We start from the raw sequence: 19,565 nt of genomic DNA on the forward strand, positions 1-19,565 counted from the left end.
TGTGACTAGGTTGGGAGGCCTGCATTGCACATAGTGGTGCTGACCAGTCTGGTTTACCCTTCGGGGTCGACCTGGGCGAAATTTTTGCTGCCTACATCAGATTTTCTGATTTTTTTTTTCATTTTTCATTTTTCATTATGCTTGCTGCCTTGCGCGGTAACATGAAGAAGAACCTCTTGTGACCAATGTTTGGTGTCATACCTCCTAGCATCCCTTCAGAACAGAGTACTTCCGACCTCACCTTCTCGCCCACTACGACGCCTTCCACGCGTCTATCAAATTGACTGCCCTTCACTGTCACCGCTAGCGCTGCACATGGACTTTTTCTGCGCTCACATTTCTGACCTCGCACCTCCTAATCAAATTTTGACAGTGGGGGGGCGTCAAGCAAGTGCTTGCTGGTCTCGCTCTATTGCAAACGCTATCATATTTTCTCGATGGCGGCCGTGTTCCCTACAAGTTTAAGAGCTGCTACTTGCCTCGTCTCGTTGCAAGGTATTGCGCTGCCTACGGAGTACGACGTCAGCCAACTCGCGTTGTGGGCATGAGCAATGACCCTTACGAAGCTGGCAGCCGCTCATTCATGCAACCTTCGACGACACATCATCTTGACGCGTACATAGTAATGGTACAGACGTGCTCCCCATAGACCTTATTCTGTATCGACAATGTAGTAGCAAAATCGGTTGTTATGGTTCGGTTTAGGTATTCCAGGCTGAGCTAAAACTCGGTGCAGGATACAAAGAAGTTGAATAGGTACTATACGCTGTGCTTTCCCTCACAGACCTGTTCCGCAGAATCTACCTATATTCCTGCGGTCCAAGACGTCCTGTGGGCCCCAGGCATATATCACGCAGGAACTAAAACTCCATCTTGGAGTAGTCAAAAACAATGACTTTCTCGAAGATGGGCATGTAGGTCTTGACATAAGCTTGGTGGGCAGGGTCCGACTTGGCGTAGTAGTCTCGATCCGCAGTACTCTCAAACTCCATCACGAAGGCATACTGGAAGCCTTGCTGCACGCGACTGTCAGCCCGCCACTCTGCTACATCCATGAGTAGAAGGGAAAGAAAACAGGTGCAAAACTCACCGACAGGCCCTCGACCGAGTTGTCCTTGCCGCCGCTGGTCACCTGCATGTACGGCTGCTTGGTGTCGGCGCGGACGCACTTCACCTTGAGGTCCAACAAGTCGGCGATGGCCTGCGTTCACGGAAGATATCAGTATCTCGGTCCAGTCTTTGCTAGCTGGTGGCCAAACGTGGTCGCATTGCGCATGTAACTCACCATCTTGACCTGGTCGGCGCCTGCATCCTCCTTGAATCGGAGGAGAACAGTGTGGACGACAGTCATCTTGAAAGCTTCGAGCTGGTGAGTCCGAGCTCCGGTTATGCAGAATCCGAAGTACTGTGCGAACGAAGAGTGGCTGGAGGAGCTTGCTGAATGTATTGGAACACTGATAATTGGGTATTGATTGCTGTTGCCGTGGTCTTGCCTTACACGAGGAGTCGTTAAAGTGGACGTCTCTTCAGCAGCCGAGGCCGTAGCGGGAGCTCTCAGGTCCAGGTGGTGACGAACCCGTCAAGCTCCACCTTTCTGCAAGAGCGCCAGCGGGCCAGTAGTGCTCTTGCCTAGTGGATATTATCCCAAGAGAGAACAATACAGATCAGTAAAAAGCTGTCCAGGAAGGTGCAATGAGCGGCAGTGGCCTGCCCCTTTCCTTCAGGTAGGAGTTCAATGTACCTCAACAGAATATATACAGTAGGTGCTCACAAGCTCATCTGAGCAAGAGCGGCCCGGTGCGCTCTAGTCTGTGCCGAACAAGCCGTTCAGTGAGTTGAGGGTGACGATGTTCTGACAATCTGCAAGACGCCATAGTAAATGCCACAGCACAAGTAACTCTTCTTCTTTACCCACCAAAACCCTCTTGATTTTCTTCCTTTGATGTTTGTCCCTCTTTCCCCTGGTCCCTTCCCCCTAATCCTTTCCCCGGCACAGCGTCCAACTGCTAGGGATCATGTCATAGCTCGTGAACAATCATAAAGAGGACGGCGCGTCATGAAAACCCGAGCCTTATTACTACTTAGTCCTTTCCCTTACAACTCGCTTTCGAGAAACTGATCTCCGTCGTTCTAGTCTGCACGATAGCCGTCTCGCTCGAGCTGTCCTCGGGCCAACCCGCAGACACTCCTGCACCGCCCTTGTGGCCCTCCACCTCATGCCCGCCGTCGCCGCCACCTCCCTCTATTGTCACATTGAATGCCGTCGCCGTTCCGAAAATCGTGCGGTCGCTGGGCTCGCCGAACCGGCTGTACTCCGAGCGCTTCCGTCTCATCTTTGCCCCGCTGCCGCCGATTGTTTGTAGCGGGACGTCCGAAGGCCCGCTCCCCGCGTTGGTGGTGTTGTTGGGGGTCGAGAAGAGGCCCGGGCTGACGGTATGGAAAAAGAGCCGGAGGGTCGATAGGCATGAGCAGATGATGAGAAGGTTGGCCTCGATAGAGCTGCGTGTATGGATGTCCAGATTTCAGTTGCTGAAGTTCGCGATGATAAAAATTATCAAAATTAATGGGGAGTAAGTACTCACATCCACAGGTTGATATAGATGCCATTCCAGGTGATATCCGCCAAATTGAGATCCTTTATGAGTAAGATAAGTCGCACGAGGGATGTGATGCAGGTCCTGACGGTGGTACGTCAGCCCTGGAGGTCACATAGGGTTGATGGGGGCGGGGGGTCAGAATTAACATACAGCGAGCCGATTAAAAAGAACGCCAACAGCCCAATCTTCCTCCTGATGGAGGTATGCAACCCAACGACCATGGGGACCGGTAACAAGATGATCATAAGATCCGTGATCACCCCAAGAATAGCATAGGCATTATATTGGGCCAGCCGATTATAACATGTCCCAGGAACGCTCGAATCGTACGCCCTTGGGATCGGATTGCAGGCAAACATGGAGCTGAAAAAGATGCTCACAAAGGTCCCCGAGACAATGAACATGATGACGTAGACGGCGGCTCGGAAACGCTGTGACACGCTATTGATGTCCAAATAGAAGAGCAAAATCACCGTCTTGCATGCCCATGGTGTCCAGCAGTATATGAGGAGGTTGACGTAGCCGTTCCACTGGAGAGTTACAGTCAGCGAGTGGTGTGTAGAGAAAACGAATGCTCAACGTGACTGACAAAGCTAAACTTCAAGAACGACTCGAGTGGCATCTCCCATGCATGAATGCCCTATACGATTATGCTGTTAATGAATTGGTCCAGCTGTGTAGGAACCTTCCGGTTCAGAATAAACATACCATCCAGCCTTCAGCTATCGACCCTAGCAATCGACAAGTATTAGCATGAGTTTATCCACCGGGAAGGCCTGGTCATACTCAAGATGATAACTTGGGTGGCAACCGACGTGCTCTGTACGATAACACACGGTGAGTCTATGCATCAAATCGCTCGAATAGAATTATGCGCCCAGCGAGACGTACCCACCCGAGAAGTAGCAGCACTACCAGAGTTGATCAATCAGCTCCATCTGGTCTCAGTATCATTCAAAGCGATCAATGTACTCACCATCATCCCAACCAAACCTCCGCCGCACATGAATCTTGACATATAGCCGCTGTATGACAAAGAAGAAGGCGATAGCGAGGCCTACAATCTGCACGACCCATGAAACTGTGATATACTGAGTCCGAGGGTGCTGCAAGTCGACCGTATCTGCGAACTGTCAGTCTCAGCAAAACATAGCATTTTTTTCGCCCTGAAAAGGTTTGTCCAGAGTGGACTGAAAGACCGCAAGTGAAATACCAAGAGACTAGGGAGAGAGACTCACAGCCAGCAGGGGGTGGAACTGCTGTTACCACTCGTTCCGACAATAAAGCCATTGTCGAAAACCGTGATTAGACTCGAGAAATTACGTTAAGTATTCTGTTGGTTGGGGTCCCACGGATCGTCGATCATGTTATTATATCTTGGGACACACTTCTTGCTTTTTCTTTCTGTTCTTTTTCCCGCCCGGAGCCGAGGATGGTTTTTCCTTTTTTTTTTTTTTTTTTTTTCAACACATTGCACGCAAACCTTATCCAAGAGCCCCTGAGCAGATCTTTCATTTCTTTGCGTATTCGGTCATGGGGAGGCCGGCCGAGACAAGGAAGTCATTCCTGGCAGGAATCCGAACCGAACTTGAATGCCTTTGAGGCCACCTGAATTCCTGATTGACAACAGTTCACCCTGCCGTTAGGAGCCATTCCTTGCACAGCATGATGGGATGATACATCTGTCATCAAATCGAGTGTATGGCTCGCAGGACGGCCTGAGAGCGAAATGGCCAGGTCAAGTCTTGGTCACAATACACCCATAGATAAGTACATAGAGAAGTCTGGCGTCATCTCAGCTGAGGACAAGCCACAGACATACTTCCACGAATCGCTCGCACGAAAATCGGTATGTGTGGGCCACCACCATGATAGATACTACAGTAAACTTTCGTTGGGTGTTCCACTTCTTTAGCCATGTCATGTTACATGCGTTAGGGAGATCCCTAGCACAGGAAGGCAATGGGCCAGCGACCACTGCCAGGCGCAGTACGAATTAATCATAACATATCGAGACAGCCAGTCCACTCCAGCCTCTTCACACAACATCAGTTCCTTAATGCCTTTAACTTATTGTGAACCTCTCTGTTATTGAGCGTCGAGCCGAAGGTGAAAACTCATAATGCAACCCTTCTCCTGACGACGGCAATTTTATTTGGGAAAAGGCCCGAAGGATTCAACCCTTGGCAAGTGACGGCGAGTCGCGAGCCCCGCCAACTCATGCAATGCACCCAACAGGTGTGCCTACTAATGTTGTTATACGGGAGCTACACCACAATCAGAACGCGAGGAAAAGTCATTGGCCCGGTGCCAGGTGCCTTGTATAATCCACTCCTCTCCCCGTGTTCCCCGGACCAGGGACCTTGTCATATTGAATGCTTAGGAAATGGTGCAGATCTTGCTTTCTCTTCGTCTTTACTACTATTAATATTTTACGTACAATCACTACCAAGCCGGGGCCGAACGAGAGCCGGGAGGGTGTTCGAGGGCTCATTCTAGATATACAAAAGTATAAAACAAAGTGCTGATCTGCAAATGCCACCATGCACCGGTGAGTCGACCTTGCAGACCTGATTCGGTTCCTTTTTTTCAGCTGCATCCCATATATTACAGCAGCCCTTGAGACAAGCCACGAAACTCGCCCATCACGCCGCGCACGAACATAATTAATATGATGTTGATCCAGGGTCTCTCCTTAGTTCTTCTGTTCCTGGGAGGGCAGGCGGCCGCAGCCTCCAGTGCAGGCCTGTTTACTCGTGTCGTGTCCAACTTGACTGCGGTGCAGACGGGCTCGGTCCCTTGTAACGCTCTCGTCGCTGCCGGGCTCGGCGGGCGCCTCTTGTATCCCACGGACTCTCTGTACAATGAGCGTATTTCAAGCTACTGGTCTGTCTCGGCACAGCTCCGGCCTTGGTGCATCTTTCAGCCTGACTCTGGGTGAGTGACTGTACATGGAACTATACTATACAGCTCAGAGGAGCCTGAGGAAGAAGGAGGAGGCCTGAGTCGGGGCAAATTACATGTACCACATTTGTACTGACCACATACAGTAAGAAAATGTAACCCCAGGTTCTGGTCCTTGCCTTTGCTTCTGACTCAATGAGGGAGGTTGCTTTTGAAACTGCCGGGAACTTCCCCCCCCCCCCTTTCCTGCTCACCCGGTACCAGGACTAGAACATGTTAACCTGAGGGAACTTTGTAATCATTTAGCTTCTGAGATATCGACGGCCCTCACAGCCCTCAACAGCGCTGGCGATGGCGCAGGGGACTGGCACATTGCTGTGCGAGGAGGCGGGCACAGTAGCTGGCCTGGCATCAACAACGTCGATAATGGCGTGACGATCGATCTCGGCAACTTCAACACGTCCTGGTACAACGCGACGACGGGATTAGCCTCTGTAGTCCCAGGTGAGAAATGGGTTGATGTGGCTGCTGATCTTATAAAGGACGATGTAATTGTCTATGGAGGCCGTGATGGTGGCGTTGGGGTCGGTGGTTTTCTGCTAGGAGGGTTAGTGAATATGTCTCGGAAGCCTCTTCCTCTTCCCTCTCCTCCACCCCCGGTCCTCAGCAGTTCTTATCTAGGGACTACTACCAGACATCGACACATAGCCCCCTGTTCTTCTCCTTTCCCTATCCTTTCTGCGAACCCAACCTGAGACCGATCAGTCCTATTTTCATCTTCATCATGCGTCAGCTTGTATCGCGCCCCCGCTTCACGAAACAATGACGACCCTCCTCCACTTACACGCAAACACAGTGGTAACAACTACAACGCCCAGCGCTATGGGTTCGGCTGCGACAATGTCGTCAACTACGAGCTGGTCCTGGCCAACGGCAGCATCATCGATGTGAACAACCAGACGCACCCAGACCTGTTTAAGGCCCTCAAGGGCGGGTCCGCCAACTTCGGCATTGTCACGCGCTACGACATGAACGCCTTTCCCGCGCAGGAGATCTGGGGCGGATCCATCATCTCGACCAAGGAGACGTCCGAAGCCGTCGTCGCCGCCACGGTCAACTACGCCCACCTGCCCCAGTCGGTCGCCATCGACGACTCGGCTATCATCATCTACGAGCATAACGCCACCCTGGCGCCCACCGAGGACTGGATCATCATCTCGGCACTGACCAACGTGCAGGGCAACGCCAACTCGAGCGCCTTCACCGAGTTCCGCGCTCTCAACGCCACGACCACCTCGTATGCGCTATACAATTATGTGGACTACCTGGAGGCTGGCGAGAACGCGGGCGACCTGCGGTAAGGACAATCATTCAGCTTCAGCTCCGTATACATTAGTACCGCCCAGGGCCACTAGTTCACTAACAAGTATTTCGTTCTCCTCATTCGCCGCCGCCTCAGCGTCACATGGTTCACCCAGACCTTCAAGGCCGACGAGCGCGTGCTCACCAAGGCCGTCGAGCTGTACAACGAGTACGTCACCGTCCTGCAGGACCACATGCCGGCCGACGCCTTCATGGCAAGGATGATCTGGCAGTCGATGCCGACCTGGGCGGCCTACGCCAACAGCGACAACGTCCTCGGCCTCAACGAGAAGCTGACCGACACTTCCATCCTCTGGATGATCCACTGCCTCGTCGACACCGTCGAGCAGGAGGCCATCGCAAACCAGTACCTGGCTGTCATGTCCGCCGAGCTGAGCGCCTTCGCCGCCTCGCTGGATGCCCACATCGACTGGACGTACCTGAACTATGCAGGGCCGGCCCAGAACCCCTTGGGTGGCTACGGGCAGGACAATGTCGATTTGATTAGGAGCGTGGCGGCGGCCTATGACCCCGAGGGGTTCTTCCAGAAGCGCGTTCCCGGCGGATTCAAGATCTCTAGAGTTTAATCGGTGAGACCATGGCGGTGCTGCTCAAGAGTCGGTCTATACACTAGTTGAGATTAATGTAATGGCCCTCTCCTATTGTTTACCACCTGGATGCGTCGTTGAAAACATCTGCAAGCCATACACTGTCATAAGATACTGAGTCTTCGTAAACAACTAATTTATTGAAAGCCGTAGATGTTCCTTACACTATAGATTGTAGTATGTGCAAGGAGAAAACTGTCTCGGATACTTACTGTGTTGAGCAAGCGAGCATGTTTTTTGAGGAATCTGCTCCATTTTTAAGGGCTACTAACCCAGAACCAATCTCCAATGTAGCTTAGACCGAGTTTCGACTCAAGCGCATTGTCCAGCATCAATGCATGGACAGAGAATAACCTGTCTGCATGTTGTTTTCCGTAAATTCGTCATGCCCAGTCTTCCATATCGAGAGAAGTCATCCGATCATCCTCGACTGAGTCTCGTGGCCTATACGGCCATACATACACCTCTTAACGCCCACTATCTTTCTCTCTCCTTCCATCTTTTTTATCACCTCCAAACCCCCGCCCTCTTCATCACATTCTCAAAGTCCCCCTTCCGCACGCCTTTCCCCACGCCCGACCCCCCATTCGCCTCAAGTATCATATCCCGAAGCAAATCATCGTCCGCCGTCTCCTCCTTCAGCAGCACCGCGACCCGCCGCAGGTGCGCCAGTGTGATGGCAGTGCTCAGCGGCGCCCCGTCCTCGTCGGTGCCCGTGAACAGACCAAAGGCCTCGTCGACCTCGCGGGCGTGCGCGCCGGCACCGTGGTCGCGCGCGTGGAACTTGAGGGCGCAGATCGCCACGAAGGAGGGGTAGTTGGCGTATCCTTCGTCGTCCGGGTCGAGGATCGAGGTGAACTCGGCGAGCTCGTGCTTGTCTTTGGGCGGGATGTCGAGGGCTCTAATCCGGTTGGGAAAAAACACGGAAAGTCCCGTTTGTCAGCTACCCTTGTATGATCTTTCATTGATGCCTGTAGAGGAAGTTTCGCGAGCAAGAGAACCGGACTGTTCAAGGGGCCAAAGGCGGAGGAGGAGGAATAGAAGAACGTACATCATGGCCCTCCTCACATCACCAATAGGTATGAGACCTTCTTTCTCGCCCTGGCTCGGTTCTGAGAACAGCGCAAAGGCTTCCTTGATCTCAGCCTCCTCTTGCGCAGTGATGTCGTGCTCCTTGGCGAGCCTGGACTGGCGCGCACCACCTCCTTTTGCGCCCGATGTTGATGATGATGCGCCCGCCTCGGCTGCTCCCCCGGCCCTGCGTCGTGGTGGCTGTCGCATATGTCAGACGAGACGAAGAAGAGGGGGGCAGCAGGCAGCCATGGTCCACAAAAAATGGATTGACGAGGAGGGTGAGTAGTGGAGAGATTGGAAGTGCTTCTATGTGAGTTCTGCGCAGACTTACCATCGTGAGACCGCGCCCTCAAAGTCGCGGGGTTGCGGGTTGTCGTTGTAAATCGGTGATGTCAAAGGGTGGAGGCCCTCTGGATAGGCTTGGGCGATGGGGTATTGGGTGGGTTGGCTTACAGTGGGCTGCCCCCCTGTAATTTAGTGCTGCTTGCAGAGACTGTTGCCGGGTCGGCAGATTTACCTACCACTACCACGACTTTCCATCTCGCCTAAAATCTCTGCACGCAACAAAAAGTCTGCACTTCTTCTTTCCTTACTCACACTTTCACCACCCATCAACATCAACATGAACACTGCGAACTACGCAACCGGTGTCTACCAAGTGTGGCCAGTGTGGCGGTTTCTTCTTGATGGACCACGCATGTGCCAGCAATTAAATTATTGCTGACCTGTCTCTTCAGGCATGCGACCAAGGTAAGAAAAAGGACGTCCGTCAATTATCACGTCACGACGGCGCTTGGGAGGGGACATCTCTGGGACGGATGGGATGTACGTGATGATACAGACAACAAGTACCTCGAAAAAAAAGCTTCAAAATATGCTAGAGCTTGCCGTTTCCGTATATAATACACCAGGACGGACAAGTGTGGACAGTGAAGCAAGAGCAAAAACCCAAGCATCTAGCTTTCCATCACTCGGTCGATGTTGCCTGACCCTCATCCCAGAGGCTGGTGACTGCTCTTGACATGGAGACATCATCACATCACATCTATTTGCTATTGTCATCTTTTCAAGTAGCAGCAACAAGATTTACATTCTCGTTCATTCATTTTGAAAACGCGCTCGCTCTGTGAAGTCCACAGCAGGGCCTGTGATGCCTTTTCTCATAACCTGGACTCATTCGGCTCTCTGCCACGACTTAGCCGTGACTGGCTTGGCTGCACAGCTGACCTCCTTGGTCTCGGTTGTACTCACTTGAAGTTGTTCTTCATCTCTCGCAGCGCGTGCATAACATCCACCGGGTCAGTCTTGCCGGTGGCCTTCTGCATGTCCGGATCCTAATGGGTCGAAAAATTAGCCGTCGTCGTAGCGACAAAGTCATGAGGGTCAAAAAAGAAGGCTAATCACTTACACTTGTTCTCATGAACGGGTTGTGTTGCTGTTGGGAAACCTTGGTCAGCCATCACATATACACATGCACACAGACTTTCCCCACCTGAGGACACAACCATCTTCACATACCTTCTCATCCCCAATAGTAAACTTGCCCTGCGTCTCCTGGTTCTCATCTGAGAACTTCTGCAACTTCTTCAGCGCCTCGTTCTGCAGCACCGACGCCGCAAATTTGACATTGCTCTTGGTGTACTCATGCCCAGGAAAGACCTTGGTATCGTCCGGCAGGCTCGCGAGCGTCTTGTTCAGCGCCGTGTTCATCTCCTCGGCGTTGCCCTCAAAGAATTTGCCGCACCCGGCGTGGAATAGCGTGTCGCCCGTGAAGACAACCTTGTCCCCGCCGTCCTCCATGAACCAGCAAATGCTGTCCTGCGTGTGGCACGGCGTGTACAGACTCTTGACGGCGATGCTCCCGATCTGGAAGCCTGCGCCATTTGCGGGTGTCTGGGTGACGCCCTCGGCATCCTTGCCGGCAATGATGGGCAGGTCGGGGAGGTTGAGCTCGGCTTTCTGGACAGGAGGCGGAGGAGAAGACCAATTAGACTTCGACTTCAAGAGTTTATGGACAGGCTTCATATCTGACTCACGAGCTTCTGGTTTCCGCCCGCATGGTCCCAGTGGCTACAGAGCATGTCAATCAATGAGTTTTCTTGTGAGAAAAGGGGGGTTTGCTCACTGGTGAGTATTCACAATCGCTGTCAGGTTGATCTTGCCGCTCTCGATAGCCGCTTTCAAAACCGGAGCGACCCTATTCCAAGGAGCATCAGTTAGCCAGCCAGCCAGCAGTGTGCCATAGTCGGCTTCCCCCCTTCCATGTTAATCACTCACTCAGGAGGGTTGGCAGGGTCGATAATGACTGCATCTTTGCTCTTGTCGTCCGAGACAAGGTAGGCGTAGTTGTTGCTACTGCCCACCCCTACACAAGGCAACATCAACGATTAGTGAATTGATAAACGAATGTCAAAATAGGCAGACCGAGCTCATCGTCCCGGACTCTCCCCTCCCAGCAGACATACACATAGGAATCGACTGGATATGCATGGTGGCGCATGAGATGGCAAGCTGTAAGCAATGTCGTTAGTTAAATCAAAGATCTCAGAAGCACTCATTGAGAGGGCTGGGGGAGGGGGTAAGTTTGAGGTTGCTCTCTCCCCCTCTCTCTTACCACTGAGTTCAGAGTACCGAGTTTGTTCCGCAGAAAAGGCCTACGTAGAATGGTTGCTGAATGCATGAGGAGAAGCGTTCAGAATGCTTCGCTACCACGGTGCAGGACACCTCCTCTTTTTTTGGGATCAAGAATTCCTGGTGAGGACGTTCTCTTGTTGATGAATAATCCGAATCACGATGACGTTATTGGACAAGACGCAGTGGGGGGGGGGGGGGGGGAAGGTGCACCGGCAGCTTCGGGAACCTGCAACCCAGTGCGTCTCCAAAACGAACATTCAGAATCGTCACTTAAAGAAATGATTTCACAACAGACACAAAATTTGAGGGCGAAATGTACGAGGTTGACTTCCGAGATCCACTGGTGTAGGGTATTTATTATTGAGGTAGAGACACTCCAAGGCAAGATCATATCAGAGGATCATATTCCAGTAACGAGATCATCGTTGAAGAGGGGTATCATATATCAGAGCAAAATCTGACGACAGAAACTATTCACAAGACGCCGATGGGTTTTGGTGACCATGGCCCCTCCCACCGGAACCAACCGCCTCTCTTCGTTGCCCTATCGTCGCCACCATGCTTCTTGTCGCTGTCCTCTTTCTTCCGTTTGCCAGTGATGACCATACCCGGCCCTGCCCCCACCCCTTCTCTTCTCTGGACCTCATCTCGCGCGCGATACAGCTCTCCCCTGAGCTCCTCCTCGTTCCCCTCCTGCTGTTGACCCGACGGCTCCTCTTCCACCGCAGCCCTCTCAACCGACAGCCCTCCTCGCACCACCCGAGCCAACTTCACGGACCGCAGCAGCATACCCGTATCCCTGATCGACCCTCCAATGTCCGCCAGCACCCTCAGCACAAGGACCTCATCCCACCTGCCCAGCTGCCTCATCAGTCCTTCCCTCCCAGCCTCCTCGCCGATCTCGCCCTCCTGCCGCTGCAGAAACCCCAGCAGCGCAGTGCGACACATCCTCTCCTGGATGGCCTCGGACGTCGCGACCGTCTTGCCCTTGGCAGCAACCGAGGCTTCGTCACGTAGAGCCGCTGCCCCGCTCCTGATGATGGCAGTGGCCCTCGTAGAATTTCTGGCAGTCGTGGCAGTAGTAGTAGGGCCGTCTCTAGAGGTGATAGCCTCCTTCTCCTCTTCCTCTTCCTCATCCTCCTCCGCCTCCCCTTCTGGCAGGTTCTTCCAGTAGTACTCCCAAATCCACACCAGCGCCCTCCTCGCCGCGGGACGCAGCTGGCCCAGCGAGGGCATCGGCTCGTGTGTTCCCTGGTGGCGGAGCTCGACAAAGCTGGCCGGCAGGCCGAGGGTCTTGGCCACGCCGTACATGCTTAGCTTGCGCGCCTTGTCCTGGTGACTGTCCAGCAGGCCAGTGACGAACCTAAAATTTCCCTCCCCAATGGTCAGCCGACACAAATGCGAGGATGTAGGTAGCGGAAGGTGTAAACTGAAACTCGAAAGAAAGAAAAAAAGGAAAGGCTTGTACCGTGTGAACCCAACAACATAACCAGCCGTAACCCCTGCCCCAGACACGGCGTCATGCCCGCCGCGCTCGTCAAAGACAATAGCCGACATCAGGAGGGCAGTCGACTCCACGACGTGCGGGCACCCGCCGCGGTGCACCCACATGAAGACGCGCGCGATGGCGCTCTCGATGGCGCGCAGCTCCTCTGGGCCGGACCACCATGGCGATCGAGGCGGCAACGGCGGTGTTGTCGTCGTCGTCGTTGTTGTTGCTGCCGCCGTTTGCGTGGTGAAGGAGGGGTGCGGGTACAGCTGTGAGCGCACCCGGAGGAGCTCGGCGCGGTTGCGCCATGGGGTGAAGACAAACTGGACCATCCTTTTCCGCCCGTCAAAGACTGGCTACTCATCCGGCGTGGATTCGAAGCCTGTGGTCGTCAGTGAATGAGATGGTTCCCCGTCTTCCCTCGAGCTCAGCTGCTGCCAGAGAAGACGCACGAGCCCATTCCCTCCTCCTCACCCCACAGGGTTGTCAGGGTCCAAATAGCTATCAGGCGGGGAAAATAAAGTCTACCTTACATCAAAGTTGACTCTTCTCCCTACTGTTACTGTCCGTTTGGGTTGTGTTGTGCTCATTTGTACAAGTTGGGATGAGAGTGGTCGAAAATGGCAGACATCGGCCGGATTAGGCTTAAAATTTTGTGTAGGCTGTCGATACCTACCACCCGTCACGCTACTACTACTATGTGGTGGCTCTCACCTTTCCCCCCTCAGGAATCTTTTTTCCTCAAGATTTATGAGTAGTAAATAGTCGATTGTTCTTTTATTTTTCAATATATGGCGACTTTCGATCATATCTCTTGCTCACGCCGTCATCATCTGTAACTCTGGCAGTTTATCTATTTATTTTTGGTGAAAAAGAATGCAACGAGACCCACTGTGATCTCCCGCTGCACTTCAGAAACGGCCATTTCAAGCTGTGCCATTCAGACAGGTACTCACAGCTTCAGTGATGCGGCGGTCCCTGGCGATAGACCGTCTACTCAACCAGGCATTTATGCAGTATTTACTCATCCTTCGATTCATTTATTCCTTTCATCGGCCACAGGAGGGCCACTGCTACCGTGCCATTGTGTCCCTCTCAGCGGCTGTCTCGTCTGGCACCTGCTTGACTAACAACCTCTACAAGGCCCGCCGTCTAGCTTGTCCAAATCCCTAGAAACCTTCAAACTCACCTGTCGTCTACGAGCGTGGGTATGGGCGTTTCGCCTCTGCCCAGTCCAGTACTGAACCTTGACTGTATGCTGCAGCACGCCATAGCACGAGCTCTCTATCCACGTACTGCGTCGTCTCCGAGACAATGCTCATCCACCCCAGTTCATACCTAGGAGATGTAGCTCTTCCTCCTCGGATGAGTCAAATATGGGCTCCTGGGCTCGTCTTCAAGATCTGCAGTCCCTAAACACCTCTGGTCGGACAACGAGGCAGCGGCAACAGCCCATGCCACCTCCTTGCAGGTCACGGGCTCAGACACAATTGGCCTGCAGTGCCTCGGCCGGGAAACTCGACTCAACCAGTGTGCCACGGACTTCTATCGCTTCGAGGATGTACGCTTCTGCTTGAGACGGGGCGTAGAGTTGCATGTCGGGTAGGGCGAACTACGTGTGGAAGGTCAGGACAAACATGACACCTTCTGCTGCTGCAGCACATGGAAGGCCCATGAGCTCTTTGTCCACGTCCCACGACCTAGCCGCCCTCTCCAGTACTCGCTGCTATTCGCTTGGGCACCAGCAACAACGCCTCGATCGACAACCAGCTGACCTTGTATACTCGGGGTGCGAAGGGAAGGGGGGGGGGGCCTCCGCCGCGCGATAGAAAGCTCTGGGTCGTTTAATGCCGGCCTTTCATGTAGACCATCTTCTCGACTGTCAGTCTTGACGGAGTACAATTCGGGGGTGACCCGATACACACCACCAACGCCCGGGTAACGGGGTGCCGAGACAAGCCCGTCACAAGCCCTCCCCTGAGAGGGAGGAAGATCTTGTCCATAACGGTGAAGCTCGCCGGCGCTGGCCTCGGGGCGTTCAGCTCCTTTCCCTGGCGGGGCTGCGTGATATAAATGGCGGTGACGACACGCCTTATTTCTCGAAGCGGACGCTGGATTGATGAAGACCTTGACATGGAAGGTGTTTTCAGGGTCTAGGGTCAAGGAGCAGGTGGGTGATGACAAGCTCCTTCGTCGGCCGGCGGCAGCGGCATCGCGGAATACGCAAATCGTACTTGGCAGGGGGGAGGGGGGACTTCTTGTTCGGCGGAGTCGAGGAGGGCCCTGCAAGCTGTTATTTGAGTGGTCGTAAGGTTGGCGGGGTTCAAGTCCACACTTTCTTCTGGGCAAGGTCTGCACGACAGACGAAGAGTGGGGCGAGGGAGAATGGGGTGGGCGAAATAGCAGAAGAGAGGGGAAGGAGGATGAGCGAGGAAGAGGGGCGCAGCAGCCACTATCTACAACTACTACAATGGTAGCGACCGTCCAGTGTTCGCTAGCCGATGCAGAGCTTTTGTTGCGTGCTCGTGTGAGGATGTTCTGACAAGTGAGGGGCGCGCAGCAGAAGCCAACCAGCGACCAAGCACGGGCATGAGCGAAGCACACTCTTTCTTTTTTTCTCTTTTCTGGTGTTGCTTGGGATAGAGGGAAGAGGATCCGACCACAGATGAGCCCACAGCCAAGCCCACAAGCCTAAAGCCACACAGCCTATCCTAATAGCCCAGCCACGTAACCACTGCACGCACGCCCGCCTGACGAGGAAAGAGCCTGCAGCTGGAGTAGAAGGGTGGAGGGGGGGGAGGGGTCGGTGACAATGGCGGTCATGGTTGCATATTGCGTGGTTCCGTAAGGTGTGTGATACGAGAGAGGCTGGACCAGATCGTCAGGCAGTTGAACTAACCACCTTCAAACGTGCTGTTTGGGATAATGGCCATCTCGGCTCGGATTTCTCGAGAGAAAGTGTGTAGCCTGTCTCCACCGGTGAAAACGAAACTAGAAGACAAGAAGATCTTCTTCTTCTGCTTTATTTAATTGGGTGTGGGACAGAGGAGCCCGATTTTCTCTCTCTGGGAGACAAATTGTGAGAGACAAGAGAGGGAGAAGGAAAGGGTGGCAGGCGAGGATTGTTGACTGTCGTAGTCGCAGGCGAGTTGTTTGCCCGTCACTGCGTGCCGTGAGAAAGGATTCTCTCATTATTGCCGATCTAGCGGCCCCCTTTCGTACGATCCAGACAATAAGATCAACACTTCGTCACCCCTCCTCTATCTCTCCCTTCCTTTCCCAAATCCCCTCGTCTCAAGCGAAAGTGAAGAGAGAGCAAAGGGCGCTCTGGCAGGTGGGGTTGCAGATGGTGGTGGTATTGGGTTAGTCATGCCAAAGAGAGCACGGGCTTAAAAAGCGAGGGAAACACTGGGAGGAAAAGAGGAGGGAGAAAAGTAGAGGAAGGCAACTAGCCAAACGCAGTGGTGCCTCGTACCTTCCAGTAGGTACCGCCATCATACTACTGTAGCACCATTACGGTACGGTACTGTGGTACATGGCGCTATGTATGCGCAGCACGCTGGTGGGTATAAAGCGAGGGAAAGGGGACGGACCAGGGTAGGGCAAAAGAACAACAAGAAGAGACCCGAGAGCGAAGACGAACAAGCCACCCAAAAGCCGAGCCAAGTACATAGTATAAGTACTGAGTTCGGCTAAGCCTACCTACCACCTCCCCCTCCCTCGCCAACAAAAGGTCTCTCTTAAGTACCTTTAGCACTATTTATAACGGGAAAGCTACTTAATCGCTACATTCCTAGGGAGAGGGTGGGGTCAGCCCTTGGGAGAGAGAGAGAAAAAAAGATTGAACCCCTTCCCAGCGACCCCAACGCCCCGCCCCTCCTTCGAAACTGGGGCATGGCCAAGGGAACATCCGACAGGGGTGGTCGAAAGCGGCTCTGCAGGCTGCGAAAAAGCCAAGGAGGGGGGGAAAGAATGAAGGGGTGGGGGGCCAGGAGGTGGTGCTGAGTGGATGAGTGTGTTCACCCCCTGCCCTGACGAACAACCCCTGCCCCTCGTTCCTTCTCTCCTCCCCTTCCCCACCCAGACCCCATCGAAGCATCGAAGCATCGAACACCAGGGCCGAGCAGATCCAAGATCCACCCATCAGCAAAGGGAACATGATACCATGGATGATAGATGATGGTCTGTGCCCACCGAAAAGAGAACACACGATCCCCTCCCTCCTGCGGAGCACCTCTTAGTGTGTCTGGCTGTATCTTCCGTCGCGTCCACAAGGTGGCGGTCCACCCACATACTAAATTGTGTATCATCAATCTTACTCTACTATGGTACTACGAAATGTATCGTTACAGCAAACCTCGTCTCGCTCATAACGGCAGACTCCGGTACCAACCCCCCCCCCCCCTTTTTGAAGTCCCGCATGGGAAAACTAGGACTCCCTCCCTCGCTCCTGGTATGGAAGATAGAATTTACCCCCAAGAGCTGGCTGCGTTCTACTGTTTTGGCAGTGACATCAGGGTCTGCTGGCTGAAGCCTGAAAGACCACCCCCCCCCCCCCGGTCTGTCTGCGGCTTGTTTTGCAGCGCCTCATTCTTCGAGCTGACTCGACACCCGACGACGCTCTGTTTTCCCCCTCCCCTGCAGAGTCTATTTACTTTTTTAGCACTAAAACATGTAGACTGGCGGTTTGGATCACCACAGCATCGTTGGGTAGTCATTGCAGACAGGGAGGGCACATGTTTTGCTCTTAATTGGCGACGTGTGACCTGTTCATTTGAGATATTCCCTTGCACTCTCATGTGATTTTTTTTCTTCCTTTCTTGCAGGTACTGTGACATGTTGCAGAATGTTTCTCAATTTCTCTTTCAATCACCAAAAAGTCCTACACGTTCAGCAGTGTTGCTGGTGGTATATTGTTGTAGTTGTATACAGCTCCCTCTCTACCTTCCATCCCAGGGTATCATACCGAGTCCAATTTTCCTTGTGACCGAAATAATAAAGAAGAAAAAAAAAACCCTTCCCCTCCACCCGGTCATAGACCCGTATGCTACCCAAGTTTGAGAACTCCGTAAACCAAATGATGCAAAATCGTAAATCATAGTGTCCATAGAGATTGGTCCTCAAGAAGAGAACCCTCACTCATCATCGCTGTCCGCCTCCCCCTCACCATCTTCCTCTTCATCCTCTTCCTCGTCATCCGTCGCTGGTGGTTCCCAGGCATCTTCCAGCCTTAGTCCCTTGCCGGTGGGCTCGAAGGATGCGCCGAGAAGTCCCAGCTTCTCTGGAGGATCGTAAAGTCCCAGCCCGATGAGGATATCTCCTTCTTCTTCCTCTCCGTCCTCGCCGTCATTCTCCACATCCTGCTGCTGCTGATCGTAGTCATCGTCCTTGACTTCGGGTTTCGGGTAGACAGCTGATGCCTGCTTCATCACAACCGGTTCCGGGAGCTGAATATTGGGCATATCCTCCGGAGTAGGCGGCGTTGTCAGGTTGACACTGTAACCAGTAGATGGGATGTCCATCCACGACGCTGGAGAATATGAGGGCTCAACATAGCCAGGTACAGAGGCTGGGGTGTAAACCGTGGCAGGGATGAAGGCCGGTGTCTGGGTATGACCCGTAGATGGCATGCTGGCTGCAGCGGGCGCAGCAGCAGCAGGGTCCCAGGCGGGTGAGGCGTAGGCCTGTGTCTGAGGCATCTCGTAGGGAGCGTAGGACGGCAGTACCAACGGCGAGAAGTTTGAGATAGGTGAGCTGTATGCTGAATAGGCGGCAGGTGTGGGGGGCATCTGCACGGGAGGCGCGCTGAAGTCGTAGTCACAGTAGTTTGGGAATGGAAACTGTAAAGACTGCTGCTGCTGCTGCTGCTGCTGCTGCTGCTGTTGTTGAGCCGGCAAGGACGAGAGTTGATATGTCTGAGGTAGTTGTGTGGAGGGGTGCCAGCTGACGGGCCGGGCTGTCCTCTTGACGGGCTCGTAGTAATTGTTGGCAAAGACCTCCGGGCCGGGCGTAGGCAAATACGGCTGGTCCAACATTTGCTGAGCTCTCTGCTGCAAGACAAGATCATTCATCATGGTCCGTCGACGCTGCTGCATGAGGTTGTTCCTCGGGCTATTGCTAGCACTCGTTGGCTTTACGACTCTCATGGCGTTTCCAAGAGCACCGTTCGATCCCCTTGACTGCCTCCGGCTCGCTGGGGTCGACATCTGTTTGGAGAGGGCTTCAAAGAGGGCATCGTTGCTGTAGGAAACCGGTGGTATACAAGGGAGGCTGGCTCCAACGAAAGAAGGCATCATATTGATGACCACGTAGGATTTTGACGATGTGGTGTGGTGATGTAGAATCGTTATTATGCTTGTGATTGTTGTTGTGATTGTGTGTGGGTGGGTAGGTGGGTGGGTGGGTGTGTGTTGTGTAGTTATATGTATGAGAGGTAGATTGATGGATAGTAGGTGACTTGGGGGGGGGGGAGGGAGACAGCCGTCAAACCCTATATGCAGATGTCATCATGGGAGGTGATATAGCAGGCCGAAGGGACTGCAACAACTTCTTGTTGTGGAATGGGTAATAAAGGAGAAGCGAAGCGTTGAGACAGGGACAGGGAAGAAAGGGGCCATGTGGAATGGGTCGAAGGATAAATCGAAGCTAGTTCGAGCAGGAGTGACATTGTCGTATTGGCAAGGAGAGAACAAAAAGTAATGAAAATGGAACGGGGCCTTCTGACATGTGGATGTGTCTAGGTAAGTAGGTAGGGAAGTAGTAGTGGTATCATGGGATCGAGTGTGGATGTGTCGGTTCCTGGTCAAAAGAAGAATGGAGCTTGCATGTCGTGAAGGAGTGTGTAGTGTGGTGTTCTGCGTCATATGGGGTTGCAAGGATCTGTTACTTCTTGTTCCT

At 53.3% G+C, this 19,565-nt stretch overlaps 8 protein-coding genes across 8 annotated transcripts; 1 reads left to right on the top strand and 7 right to left on the bottom strand.

The window, feature by feature from the left end:
- Nucleotides 1–860: 860 nt before the first annotated feature.
- On the bottom strand, nt 861–1,351 carry M406DRAFT_34253 (uncharacterized protein; the record flags this gene model as incomplete). Its single annotated transcript, XM_040921779.1, has 3 exons — nt 861–1,026; nt 1,095–1,201; nt 1,286–1,351. The coding sequence occupies 3 exons, from the start codon at nt 1,349–1,351 to the stop codon at nt 861–863; spliced, it is 339 nt and encodes a 112-aa protein (XP_040781741.1).
- A 730-nt stretch (nt 1,352–2,081) lies between these two features.
- Nucleotides 2,082–3,887, bottom strand: M406DRAFT_245302 (uncharacterized protein; the record flags this gene model as incomplete). The annotated part of the gene is made up of 8 exons (XM_040916319.1): nt 2,082–2,499; nt 2,583–2,678; nt 2,748–3,127; nt 3,187–3,237; nt 3,306–3,328; nt 3,384–3,440; nt 3,574–3,720; nt 3,836–3,887. 8 exons carry the CDS (start codon nt 3,885–3,887, stop codon nt 2,082–2,084), a joined length of 1,224 nt encoding a protein of 407 aa, XP_040781742.1.
- Nucleotides 3,888–5,271: 1,384 nt separating this feature from the next.
- M406DRAFT_285542 (FAD-binding domain-containing protein) lies at nt 5,272–7,534 on the top strand (the record flags this gene model as incomplete). The annotated part of the gene is made up of 4 exons (XM_040918621.1): nt 5,272–5,534; nt 5,788–6,108; nt 6,358–6,858; nt 6,961–7,534. The coding sequence occupies 4 exons, from the start codon at nt 5,272–5,274 to the stop codon at nt 7,448–7,450; spliced, it is 1,575 nt and encodes a 524-aa protein (XP_040781743.1). The 3' UTR covers nt 7,451–7,534.
- Nucleotides 7,535–7,710: 176 nt separating this feature from the next.
- Nucleotides 7,711–8,924, bottom strand: M406DRAFT_320503 (uncharacterized protein). The gene is made up of 3 exons (XM_040919398.1): nt 8,877–8,924; nt 8,523–8,743; nt 7,711–8,372 (listed from the first exon to the last, which is right to left on the bottom strand). Exons 1-3 carry the CDS (start codon nt 8,877–8,879, stop codon nt 7,979–7,981), a joined length of 618 nt encoding a protein of 205 aa, XP_040781744.1. The 5' UTR covers nt 8,880–8,924; the 3' UTR covers nt 7,711–7,978.
- A 436-nt stretch (nt 8,925–9,360) lies between these two features.
- Nucleotides 9,361–11,250, bottom strand: M406DRAFT_320504 (Metallo-hydrolase/oxidoreductase). Its single transcript, XM_040919399.1, has 8 exons — nt 11,160–11,250; nt 11,011–11,056; nt 10,823–10,910; nt 10,671–10,742; nt 10,582–10,615; nt 10,064–10,504; nt 9,954–9,980; nt 9,361–9,879 (listed from the first exon to the last, which is right to left on the bottom strand). Exons 2-8 carry the CDS (start codon nt 11,033–11,035, stop codon nt 9,793–9,795), a joined length of 774 nt encoding a protein of 257 aa, XP_040781745.1. The 5' UTR covers nt 11,036–11,056; nt 11,160–11,250; the 3' UTR covers nt 9,361–9,792.
- A 1,054-nt stretch (nt 11,251–12,304) lies between these two features.
- Nucleotides 12,305–13,000, bottom strand: M406DRAFT_285550 (Las1-like protein; the record flags this gene model as incomplete). The annotated part of the gene is made up of 1 exon (XM_040918622.1): nt 12,305–13,000. A coding segment is annotated over one exon (696 nt), but the record flags the coding sequence as incomplete, so codon positions are not given.
- Nucleotides 13,001–14,148: 1,148 nt separating this feature from the next.
- Nucleotides 14,149–15,491, bottom strand: M406DRAFT_326208 (uncharacterized protein; the record flags this gene model as incomplete). The annotated part of the gene is made up of 5 exons (XM_040920054.1): nt 14,149–14,280; nt 14,594–14,795; nt 14,903–14,958; nt 15,004–15,020; nt 15,413–15,491. 5 exons carry the CDS (start codon nt 15,489–15,491, stop codon nt 14,149–14,151), a joined length of 486 nt encoding a protein of 161 aa, XP_040781747.1.
- Nucleotides 15,492–17,458: 1,967 nt separating this feature from the next.
- On the bottom strand, nt 17,459–18,874 carry M406DRAFT_344327 (uncharacterized protein; the record flags this gene model as incomplete). The annotated part of the gene is made up of 1 exon (XM_040921967.1): nt 17,459–18,874. One exon carries the CDS (start codon nt 18,872–18,874, stop codon nt 17,804–17,806), a length of 1,071 nt encoding a protein of 356 aa, XP_040781748.1. The 3' UTR covers nt 17,459–17,803.
- Between the last annotated feature and the right edge of the window lie 691 nt (nt 18,875–19,565).

The sequence above is a fragment of the Cryphonectria parasitica genome (assembly GCF_011745365.1).
Source record: "Cryphonectria parasitica EP155 unplaced genomic scaffold M406scaffold_1, whole genome shotgun sequence".
In the NCBI taxonomy this organism is placed as follows: domain Eukaryota; kingdom Fungi; phylum Ascomycota; class Sordariomycetes; order Diaporthales; family Cryphonectriaceae; genus Cryphonectria; species Cryphonectria parasitica.

Excerpts from the sequence above, each read along its gene's own strand:
- M406DRAFT_320504 (XM_040919399.1), bottom strand. The coding sequence starts at position 11,035 with ATGCATATCCAGTCGATTCCTATGT. Across the intron at positions 10,616-10,670 it reads GCGATTGTGAATACTCACCA|CCACTGGGACCATGCGGGCG; the intron begins GTGAGCAAACCC and ends CATGCTCTGTAG. Across the intron at positions 9,880-9,953 it reads ACCCGTTCATGAGAACAAGT|GATCCGGACATGCAGAAGGC; the intron begins GTAAGTGATTAG and ends TCGACCCATTAG.
- M406DRAFT_320503 (XM_040919398.1), bottom strand. Across the intron at positions 8,373-8,522 it reads GATGTGAGGAGGGCCATGAT|AGCCCTCGACATCCCGCCCA; the intron begins GTACGTTCTTCT and ends CAACCGGATTAG.